Consider the following 12122-nt stretch of genomic DNA (forward strand, 5'->3'; position numbering starts at 1 on the left):
TCCCAGGCTATCTGTAATCAGAAGCACATTTATAACTGGAATATAATTTAATTTCATTCACATGTGTTTTATAAACACATAATCCTTTATGGATTACAATCCGCCATCAAAATTATACATTTAATTATTCTGGCTGCTGTGAGAGAAGGCTATAAACGATCAGCCACCTGCAGGATCCTCACATGCGATAGCCTAGTAGCCGGGACAACTTCTTTATGTTTACAGATGTGACGTAATGACGCAGTGCTATGCTCGAATTTCCTGCGAAAACCTACCCGTACCACTCAAATAAAAAACATTATTATAAGCTAACCGTTGTAAATCTGGCTAAAGTAAGGCGATAGTTTTGAACACTGGCTGGTTATGTACTTGCTCAAATATTGATTTCAGATCATTTTTAACCAAAAAAATTTATCGGACTGCATCTTTAAATGTATTCTTTTTGTGGACACTGTTATGCAAAGCATTTTACAAATGAGGAATACTTGAAGCAATCTGTCAAAAAGACGCAACTGTAGCTTTAGGCAGGACATTTAGCAGTTACTTTTAATATTATGCTTCTAGCAATGCATTCTATATATCATTGAAGTTGAATGAATATAGCAATGGAATGTGTGGGATATCGTGATCATTTATCAAGAAATAGTGATCATAAATTTGATAACGTTTCAATAGAAAGTATATCTGACGATGTGCTTTATCACGCAGGGAAACAGGCATGAAAGGGGAGATCCTGATAAACGGGCAGCCCAGGGATCTGCGATCTTTCAGGAAAGTGTCCTGCTACATCATGCAGGACGACATGTTACTGCCACACCTCACTGTACAAGAAGCCATGATGGTATGTGTCTGCTGAAATGATATCACTGGGCTTCATTAGTGTCACTCAGCAGTTGCTGTAATGAAGCACACGACGATCGAGTATCCAGGAAACAGTCTTTTAATAGATAAAGCCAACAGGAACAGAGGAAAAGAACTTGAGTAGGGAACCACAACCACATATAACACTGACAAGATCAGACACTGAACAAAGAGAACCAAGTGCTTAAAATACACAGAGTGAAGTAATCAACTAGAACTGAAACAGGTGCGTAATTCATTTAGGAACTATGGAAATCACTAAAGATGAGGAACACTGGCAAAATGAGAACAGGGAAAACCAAAACATAATGAAACAGACAGAGATTGTTACAGTAGCTCCCTCTGTATCAATCAATACAATTAAGCATACTTCTTTTCACAAGGGTAGGTACTGTAAGGGTAAAAAATTGTAAGTAAACTTTTTTCCCTTGCAAATGTTATTGTGTAAAAGTATGAGTATTCGCTTTCAGTAGTACTAAAGTACAAATTACCCTAAGTGGTTAAAATGGTTTACTTTACAGCCCTTTTTGCGTGTAGCCTCTGTATATGCTTTATATTTAGCCAAGAAAAACACATTATTAATAGCAAGCACACTACCTCATCATGGTTAATACAACACACACAAACAGAAAACATATAATCAGCTCTCACTGCTAGTTTCACTGGAATATGTCTCATGTAATTGCAGTTGCTTTGTTGTTGAGTTCATGCAAATCCCTCTGTTAGCTTTAGTTGTACCGCTAATGCTCATGATCTAAATCGCTCACCCTCCCATCTCAGGTATCAGCTAATCTCAAACTCCAGGAAAAGGATGAAGGCAGACGTGAAATGGTAAGTGAGAGGCGTGTGAAGTTTCCCAACCAGTTATGTATGCACGGCCTAATTTTTGAGACCTTTGGTAAAGGTCAGCTGTGGGTGCTTTAAACATTACTTGATATACATGTCCTAATTGGTGAACTCACAGTAAACATGTACACCGCCATTCAAACGTTTGGGGTCAGTAAGTTCATGAAAAGATGTATCATGGTTTCCACAAAAAATATTAAGCAGCACAGTTGTGTTCAACACATGCAGATCAGCATATTAGAATGATTTCTGAAGGATCTTGTGACACTGAAGACTGGAGTGAAATTCAGCTTTGCATCACAGGAATGCATTAAATGCATTGAAATAGAAAACAGTTATTTTAAATAGTAGTATTATTTCGCATTTTTACTGTATTTTTTTGGATCTTGTGACACTGAAGACTGGAGTGAAATTCAGCTTTGCATCACAGGAATGCATAAAATGCATTGAAATAGAAAACAGTTATTTTAAATAGTAGTATTATTTCGCATTTTTACTGTATTTTTTAATAAAATAAATGCAGCCTTCATGAGCATAAGAGACATTTTTCAAAAATACTAAAAAAATCGTACCAACCACAAACGTTTGAATGGTATTGTAGATATGGCATGTGCTGTCCTTATTCCACTGCATAATGATGCACACGTGCTGTTGTCGTAGGTTCGGGAAATCCTGACTGCTCTCGGTTTGTTAGAATGTGCCAAAACACGCACATCCAACCTGTCTGGAGGCCAGAGGAAGCGTTTGGCCATCGCCTTGGAGCTTGTCAACAACCCACCCGTCATGTTTTTTGATGAGCCCACAAGGTGAGCCTCCTCCGTACTTAAGAAAAATGGTGTAGGATTTACTTTGAAACAATTTTCACTCAGAAATTGCTAGTGAATATTGCAAATGATTACACAGAAATTACAAGTTAACACATTTCACACAAAACTTTTAAAAGAGAAAGACTGAAATTGTAGTTTCTTATCAAACCTATTCCAGTAATCTTTGTTTTATTTACGACTTCAATTTATTTATTTTTTTTACAGTGCATGTGAACATTATGAAATGTATGGCTATAAAGGTGATGGCACGGGCAACTTTTTGAGCAATGTTGCCATCAACGGGCAACCAGGTGAGACACCGGGCCCACGACAGATCTAAAGTATCCAGATAGAAATTTGTTGCCCATTCTCAATGGGAAAGTGCCCATGCAACATCGCTCAAAAACGTTGCCTCGTGTATCATCAACTTAAGTGCCGTTCCTGATTCAAATATATCTCTTGTGAAAAGCTGTTACCCATGAGGTTTCTCTGTTAAGTCCTTATAATGTGTAAATGCAATTTAATTGCATATTCACTTACAGGCTTTGCCCAGATGAGATACTGTTGGACAGTTGAGACCTAGGGTTGCTTTCCCAAAAGCATCGTTAGCTATCTATGGTCGACCATAGTTACATTCTGGTCTCTATGGGCTCTATTAAGCTCTTCATTCCTCTCTGGGGATTACCCGCTAAGAACAAAAACCACTCTCTGATTCTCTGGAGAGCGGCAAACTAAATTCAATTCGGCATAAAACGATACTTTCGTAAAACGCATTTATACGATTACCACGCTTATCCAAGGATAAACAGATTCTCCTTCATGGAAGTCTTTCCAAAGCCACGTGGCTTCGGCTCGCTTCTATACTAGGTTGCATAAGAGCAGCACCGTTATCATTAATATGATGTCACAGAGTTGTGTTTGGTTAAACAGGACACATTCATGGCTCAAAGAAATTGAGCATCCTATCAGAAACCTGTGTGTAGCATGTGCAGTGATGTCATGGTGTTTTGAATGTATTGTATTGAAGGCTACAACCTGTCCTTTAAGATAGACACTTCCACTTCATCCAGCGGGGTCTCTGTCATCTGTGATATTAATATGGCCTTGATCGAGTGAGGTCAAGATTGCAATCTAATCTCATCTCTTTAAACTTGTCTGGTCCACTGGTATGCACACTTGAACAGCATCATGGTGCTATTGCAAGGATATATTATTATGTACTGCAAAGACTACACTCTAAAAAATGCTGGGTTAAATACAACCCAGTGCTGGGTAAAATAGGGACAAACCCAGCAATTGGGCTGTTTTGACCCAGCGGTTGGGTTAAATGTTTAACCCAACCTTCTGGGTAGTAACCCAACTGCTGGGTCAAAACAACCCAATTGCTGGGTTTGTCCCTATTTTACCCAGCACTGGGTTGTATTTAACCCAGCATTTTTTACAGTGTACCATACTGATATTGCATAATATATAATATAATAATGGAAAAAAAATTTTGAGTAGAGAGAATGGGGAAAGGAATCAATATGTAATGCAGGCCAGACTTAAACCTTGTCTGCATTGGAGCACAGCAACTTAATCATGTTAAGGAAGGTGCTGACTGTCATTTTCTCTGTGTCTTTTCTCTCTGAAGTGGACTGGACAGCTCCTCCTGCTTCCAGGTGGTGTCTCTGATGAAGGCTCTTGCTCAGGGTGGTCGAACAGTCATATGCACAATTCACCAGCCCAGCGCTAAAGTGTTTGAACTCTTCGATAAGGTGATCGCTGTTTTATATTCATGCTTGAATATTTCTAAATACATGCTTTTATGCAAAATGCTGCCTCTCACACCTCATTCTTGGTGTTTTTTCCAGCTGTATGTCCTCAGTCAAGGCCAGTGTATTTACCGAGGAAGAGTTTCAAGCTTAATCCCGTATCTCCGAGAACTGGGACTCAACTGTCCCACCTATCACAACCCTGCAGACTTCGGTAAGAAAATACTGCTCTCAGGACACAGAGGTCCAAATGTAACAAATCACAAAGCACCAAATGCAAAAAAAAGAAACCAAAGCTAATTTAAAAGTACTTTTAGGAATTACAGGACCCTTGATTTATAAGATACAAAAGGGAATCAAATCAGAAATATTTTAAATAAATAATTTGTTTACTCTTGCTTCCTTGCATATTTGCAGTCAATTAAGTAATTAAAGACTTCATAAAAGTTTTGAGTTTTTGAAAAAAGTCTCTTATCTTCACCAAGGCAGCATTTATTTGACTAAAAATGACAGTAAAATCCGTGATATTGTGAAATATTACAATTTAAAATAGCTGTTTTCTATATGAATATATTTTAAAATGTAATTTATTCCTGTGATCAAAGCTGAATTTTCAGCATCATTACTCCAGCCTTCAGTGTCACATGATCCTTCAGAAATCATTCTAATATCCTGATTATTATCAATGTTGAAAACAGTTGTGCTGCATAATGTTTATAGGCACGAATATATATTTCATGCCTGTTAGAGTATTACCAGTTCACTCGCCACTGACAGATGCAAAATTGTATTTTTGGATGCCATCTACACATGAATAAATAATATACTGAGAATTATAGAGAGAGTAAAAATAATGTACATCTACATTCTCAGTATAGGTGTTTTATTAGTCTTGATGCATCAGTTTTTCAGTCTGAGAGTTTTTCAGTTTTTATTCTTTTCTCCAGTATTGGAGGTGGCCTCTGGTGAATACGGTGACCAGACAGCTTGGCTGGTGAAGGCCGTTCAGGAGTGCAAGTGTGAGAAAGACTACAAAAGTGAAACGAATGGTAACGGGGTCCATAATCCCTTCCTGTGGCACAGACCATCCGACGAGGTATGTTTGTAGAATTACATAAAGCCTTTAGCAACATGATGTAGTGGGTGTTATGTTGTATGAGAGCTGTTGTATCGCTGTACAACACTCTTTTAAAAGAAAAAAAAGTATAATAATAATAATTGTACCTGTACAACAGCTCATCACTGGTGCAGTACCTTCAAAGGGACACATTTGTACCTGCTTTACCCCTAAAGGGTTCATAAAAGTACCATAATAGTACATATTACTAACTTAAGGGTGCATATTACTACTCTAAAGTACGAATATGCATCCTTTAGTGGTAAAGAAAGTACAAAGGTGTCCCTTTGAAGGTACTGCCCCAGTGACAAAGTGGCACTTTTTTTTCTGACAGTGAATACATTTAAAATGCACCTATTTTCTTTAGGACTCTTCATCATCAGAGGGTTGCCATAGTTTTTCTGCCAGCTGCCTGACGCAGTTTTGCATCCTTTTCAAAAGAACTTTTCTTAGCATCATGAGAGATTCGGTAAGCAGCACTGCCTCCGAGTGGGAAGGTTTAGTAACACACACAACAGAGCCAAATTTGCCATAAAGAGCATCAGGAGTTATGCAATAAAAACACTGAAGTTAAACTTATCCTATAGTAATATAATGATCCTAATTACTTTTTAATATTAGTAGCGAGGTCATGGATTCAAATTGACTGAAAATTACCGAATTGTTATTCAAAGATATTTAATATATTTCTTTTTCTTTTTTTTCTTTTAATGTTTAGTGTTTTCCACCAAGATCAGTAAAATTATTATTAAATATAATGAATTATGCATAAATGGAACATGTTTTTTTTTTAAATACCTCATATTGTGTGCATGAATATTAAAAACTTTAATATTTTATTATATATTTATATACAGTATATATAATTTATAATAATAATAATTTATGCATTTAGCAGACGCTTTTATCCAAAGCGACTTACAGTGCATTCAGGCTATACATCTTTACCAGTATGTGTGTGTTCCCTGGGAATTGAACCCATGACCTTTTGCGCTGCTAATGCAATGCTCTACCACTGAGTCATGATATGTTGAAACTTTAACTGAAATGATATATTAGAAAATACATATATAGCATTTTTTCAGCAGAATATCATATTTAAATTTCACTAGAATTAAAAGAAATTCCGTTTGCTCCCTAAATTCATATTATTTTCAAATTCAGTAACTAAGCTGCAATTCAGAAGCCATTCTCAATTTAGTACTGATGGACACATGAAAGTGGGTAAAAACAGAAGGAACTTAAGTTTGATGTGAAAATGATTTTTCTTCTTTTAGGTGTTGACTCACTTGCGCATCATGTCTCATCTTGGGATTGGAATTCTGATTGGTCTTTTATACCTGGGCATTGGCAACGAGGCCAAGAAAGTCCTTAGCAATTCCGGTTTCCTGTTCTTTTCAATGTTGTTCCTCATGTTTGCAGCTTTGATGCCCACCGTCCTCACCTGTGAGTCTGTCAAATTTGTGTAAAAATGTCCGTTATATTCTTTATACAAGAAAGAGTTTGACGCACACTTTCACTAACTTGATACTAACTTGTTATCCTTGCTCATCTGTTCTTTCTGATTGTTATTATAGTTCCTCTTGAGATGGGTGTCTTTCTGAGAGAACATCTAAATTACTGGTACAGCCTAAAGGCATACTACTTGGCCAAAACAATGGCGGACGTCCCGTTTCAGGTAACATGGAACAAAAGAAAATGTGGTTTCCTCCTGAAAGGCAGCTTGCTTGGTTGTTGTGCTCAACAAGACAATTCACAAAGTGGATAAGAATAAGATTTACAGTGCAGTTTCCTCAGAGTACAGACACATAACAGGTTAAAAATGGAACAAAAAAGCAGAAAAGGGGGAACAGTAAGATGGTTATGGCATAAACATGTTATTGGAGCTTGAAGTGGATTTGCTTTTCAGGTCAAGTCACCGTTCGCCCAATTTAGACAAATCCTGCTGCAACATTACATAAGTGGCCTTTGCTCAGAATCGGTAATAGTCTATCCTCTAGTGTCTCTACAAGAAATATTCTCCAGTTACACTCTTAAAAATAAAGGTGCTTCAAAAGTTTCTTCAAGCGATGCCATAGAAGAACCATTTTTGGTTCCACAACGAACCATTCTGTCAAAGGTTCTTTAAAGAACCATCTCTTTTATACCTTTTTTATAATCTGATGAACCTTCTTTCACCACAAAGAACCTTTTGTGAAACAGAAAGGTTCTTCTGATGTTAAAGGTTCTTTATGGAACCATTTAGACAAAAAGGTTCTTCTATGGCATCGTGAAGCACCTTTATTTTTAAGAGTGTAGGTAAAAAATCCTGAAAAAAAATTGATTGAAGACAACTTATAAGTAAAAAATTCCAAGGTCATTAATCAAATAAGCAAATTTGCAACACTAGGCACGTTTCTATTACCCTTCAAATTGCACAAATTGAAATTGCGAATTGAAAATACGCCTAATGGAACCGCGTCAATTTCGCAAAAACGGCCATATATCGCAAAGTTTTTACACTCGCATGAGGTGGTTTTTCAGGCAATGCGAAAAAGGAATAATTCGCAAAACTGCAATGGAAAAGGTTTTTTTCCCCGCATTAACAGGCCACATGGCGTACGTAAAAAAGTCATATGATCATTCCTCAATGTACTATAACCTCCAAGAAACAATTCATATGTGGCTGCTCTCAAGTATAAGGGGCTTTCCCTGCCATTAATGCTTAGACTATTTACACTGCACATGTCTGCAGCGCGTTACGGCTCCGAAACAGCCACCGGAGCTGATCGCGGCCACTCTAAAAAAAAAAAAATGTGAAGTGACATGTGGCCAAGTATGGTGACCCATACTCGGAATTAGTGCTCTGCATTTAACCCATCCAAAGTGCACACACACAGCAGTGAACACACACACACACCGTGAACACACACCTGGAGCAATGGGCAGCCATTTTTTTTGCTGCGGCGCCCGGGGAGCAGTTGGGGGTTCGGTGCCTTGCTCAAGGGCACCTCAGTCGTGGTATTGAAGGTGGGCTAGAGCGCTGTACATTCATCCCCCCCCCGGTATGAGACTCGAACCCGCAACATTTGGGTTACGAGTCCGACTCTCTAACCATTAGGCCACGACTTCCCAAAGTTAACACTTGTGTTACCAGTCGCACCACGGCACGTCTCAGAAGCTGTTCTCTGCGCTGCTTCCGTCAAGATACACGCATACGCCTCCTTCAATTAAATATAATGGCTAGTGTAGCCAAAATCAGTCAAAATCCCATCAAAATCCATTGCCATGACTTGTCGCGAGAGGAAAAAATTAAATTTAGTCGCATAACATCGGTTAATGGAAACACCGTCATGTCGCAACACGTTTTTATCGATATTTATAAAATATCGCCAAAGTTTTGTGCAAATTTGTAATGGAAACGCGTCTATTGACTGTTAAGGACAAAGAGTCAGATTGTCAGTCTTCTCTCTAAAACATATAGCCTACTTCAAAATACTTTCAGAAATGGATAAATCTGAGCAATCTTTTCTTCCTCACAGATTGTGTTCCCAGTGGCCTACTGCAGTATAGTGTACTGGATGACATCTCAACCTTCAGATGCAGTTCGTTTCATACTTTTCCTGGCTTTAGGGACACTCACGTCACTGGTTGCACAGTCACTGGGACTGCTGATAGGAGCAGCGTCCACCTCATTACAAGTAAATACCTCAGAATAATACAGTACGAGCCAAATGTTTTGTCATATAAGAATTTGCCTCTATCAATCAATCTTCAATGCCATTTACAGAAAAGGCACACTTTTTGCCTAATGATATAATGATGCAGTATTGTGTTTCTTCGACAGGTAGCAACTTTTGTCGGTCCTGTGACAGCAATCCCTGTGCTGCTGTTTTCAGGCTTCTTTGTCAGTTTTGACACTATTCCTAAATACCTCCAATGGATATCATACATTTCCTATGTTAGGTAAAGCAACCTCAGGAAATGTTCATTATAGCTTAGACTCAGTATTGAGCTGTGATAGATACTGTAGGTGCCAAATTCTGGATTTGAAATTAGGAACAGCAGTTACCTTTAATATGTATCATCTGAAATTATTTTTACTTTAATTATTTATACCTGAAGACAACAGGAAATAACAATTATTGACCAGCATCATGTTACAGCATCATAGGTGCCCTTGTGTGAAAAAAACAAAAAAACACTTAGTACTTATTATGGGAATAATGTACTTTAAAAGAATATACTGAATGTAATGTTTTCAGATACTTAAATGCATGCTATTTACAATATTAAATGTATTATATAGTTTAAGATTGCTTTTCTTTGACCCACTTAAGACTTCAGTACATCTTTATATGTAATTTCATAATTGCTTCTATCATCTTTGAATTATGGTTAAAGTGTTTAGCCGAATGTACTGGCAAGCATTTGTGGAAACTAAAAATCTAATCTCTATTAAAATGTGTATGTCATGTATTTAAATATATTTATAATTAAACATTTGTAATAACTTTAAATGTAATATCAAAACACACTGCCAAGTATGTCAACAGAAAAAAGTGAACATGATCTTTAAAACATGACAAAATATTATTAGAACATAGTGATTCAAAATGTACTTAAGTAAAACTTTTAAATTGGCATTATTACAAGCATACTTTTTAAATGTGTGCTTAAGTGTGTTAAGAAGCAGTCATGAATTGACTTAAGTATAGTAGCCTTTAATTTCATTAATATTATATCATATGCAAGTGTAGTTTTAATAATATACTTGAAGTACACTGCAAGTGCACATTAAATACAAAGAAGTGAACTTCTTTTTTACAAGGGTGTTTCACTGTATAACATTATTTCTTGCTCAAAAATTCTACTTGGGGAAAAAAACTCTCATTATGGAAATTAAATGAGCTACAAATGAGATTTATGTTGTCTTTTAAATATGTAAGATATAATGTACAATTATCATGAAGAGGTTTATTATAATGATTTCTTGCCAAATAAGTAAATACATGATCATGATATATTGATCTGAATTTAAATTGTTTCACTATGCAAGCAGAAAGAGGCGTTGGAGTGGATATGAAAGAAATGAACATTGTAGGAACAATGTAGTGGTTAAAATATAAAATATCTGACCGCACATTTGACCAATCACATTTGCTGTATTTGACCAATCATAATCAAGTATTCCAGAGACCTGTATAATACAATACATATCTTAAGTGGTATTCTTCTAAATCAGTTGTCCTCTGACTTTCAGATATGGTTTTGAAGGAGTCATTCTGTCCATCTACGGGCTTGACCGTGAGGACCTGCACTGCGACAAAGATGAGACATGCCACTTCCAGAAGTCAGAAGCCATTTTGAAGGAGCTGGATATTGAAGATGCAAAACTCTACGTGGACTTTATTGTGTTGGGCATCTTCTTTGTATCGCTTCGTCTGATTGCTTACTTCGTCCTGCGATACAAGATCAGTGCTGAGAGGTAGACTTGTGGAAGACGTGCTGGAGAGACTTTCCTGCCCAGGGAGAGCTAGGCTGAGAAAGCCAAAGCAGAGAGGGTTTGTTCCCTCCAAACTGACCATCGCCATGTTTTCCCACACTGGACAGAAACCTGGGCTCAACTTGAAGTCACAGTATGTAGATGCCCAGCTTTTGCGTGCTTTTATAAGAAAACAAAGAGCTTAGAACGCAACAGTTTTGGGGCTCAACCAAACGTCTGTACAGATAGAGAGAGAAACACGGCCGTGCTGAAGAAAACCTGTAGAAACTGATGAAAGTCTTTCACAGGAGCAGGTCTGATTTTGACTGAAAATGTCATATGCTGTATTACGTGATCATACTGGAGAGCTGGAATCTGGCCCTTGTGAAAAAGAAATGTTTAATTGTATTAAATTCAAATCGTAAAAAGTACATAAAAAACTGTACGTTCAGATTATATATTATTAATGAAATAAAATACCACTTCATGACTGTTTCTTAATACATTTAACTACACTTTTAAAAAAGTTATTGATTATAATTTAAACTGTAGTGTGTTATTTGATATTACATGTAAAGTTAATATATTTTAAATCTGCTATATTGTAGCTTAAAAATTACAAATATGAATATATATATTTAAATACGTGACATGCAAGTTTGAATCAAAACCACATTAAAGCATATTTTGTTTGACCATAAATGCTTGTCAGTACATACAGCATTAAATTTTAATCACATTTCATAGACAAGAGAAGTAATTACATATAATGGTGTACTTAAATCAGACTTAAAGGGACAGTTCACCCAAATATGAAAATTCTGTCATTAATTACTCACCCTCATGTCGTTTCAAACCCATAAGACCTTCGTTCATCTTCGGAACACAAATTAAGATATTTTGATGGAATCTGAGAGCTGTCTGACCCTGCATAGACAACAAAGCAACTGAAATGTTCCCAAGTCCAGAAACGTAGCAAGGAGATCGGTAAAATAATCCATGTGACATCAGGGGTTCAACTACGAGAATACTTTTTGTGCGCGAAAGAAAAAAAATATATGAAAAAATAACGACTTTATTCAACAATTCGTCTCCTCCGCATCACCCGGTAGCGCCATTTTGGAGAATATCCGCTGGACGTAAATAGCGTATGCTGTTCTGTCAACTGCATCATGCCGGATCTGTTTCCTACATTGTTGTGATTTGATCTGAACGAAAACAGCGTATCCGTGTGACGCAGCTGACACAGAACAGCATACGCTGTTTACGTCCAG

General features: G+C 37.0%; 1 protein-coding gene across 1 annotated transcript in view; it reads left to right on the top strand.

Moving 5' to 3' along the window:
* LOC107567376 (ATP-binding cassette sub-family G member 1-like) overlaps positions 1 to 11276 on the top strand; it is a 23675-nt gene extending 12399 nt beyond the window's left edge. Inside the window, exons 4-15 of the mRNA XM_016253064.1 lie at positions 709 to 841; positions 1642 to 1692; positions 2368 to 2513; positions 4147 to 4270; positions 4367 to 4481; positions 5215 to 5363; positions 5752 to 5853; positions 6662 to 6830; positions 6962 to 7062; positions 8906 to 9064; positions 9211 to 9329; positions 10627 to 11276. Of these exons, the coding sequence (XP_016108550.1) occupies positions 709 to 841; positions 1642 to 1692; positions 2368 to 2513; positions 4147 to 4270; positions 4367 to 4481; positions 5215 to 5363; positions 5752 to 5853; positions 6662 to 6830; positions 6962 to 7062; positions 8906 to 9064; positions 9211 to 9329; positions 10627 to 10855 (1597 nt within the window). The 3' untranslated portion in view covers positions 10856 to 11276. The remainder of the gene's footprint in view (positions 1 to 708; positions 842 to 1641; positions 1693 to 2367; positions 2514 to 4146; positions 4271 to 4366; positions 4482 to 5214; positions 5364 to 5751; positions 5854 to 6661; positions 6831 to 6961; positions 7063 to 8905; positions 9065 to 9210; positions 9330 to 10626) is intronic.
* The last annotated feature ends 846 nt before the right edge of the window (positions 11277 to 12122 follow it).

The sequence above is a fragment of the Sinocyclocheilus grahami genome, unplaced genomic scaffold (genome assembly GCF_001515645.1).
Source record: "Sinocyclocheilus grahami isolate Dianchi unplaced genomic scaffold, SAMN03320097.WGS_v1.1 scaffold1152.1, whole genome shotgun sequence".
Classification (NCBI taxonomy): domain Eukaryota; kingdom Metazoa; phylum Chordata; class Actinopteri; order Cypriniformes; family Cyprinidae; genus Sinocyclocheilus; species Sinocyclocheilus grahami.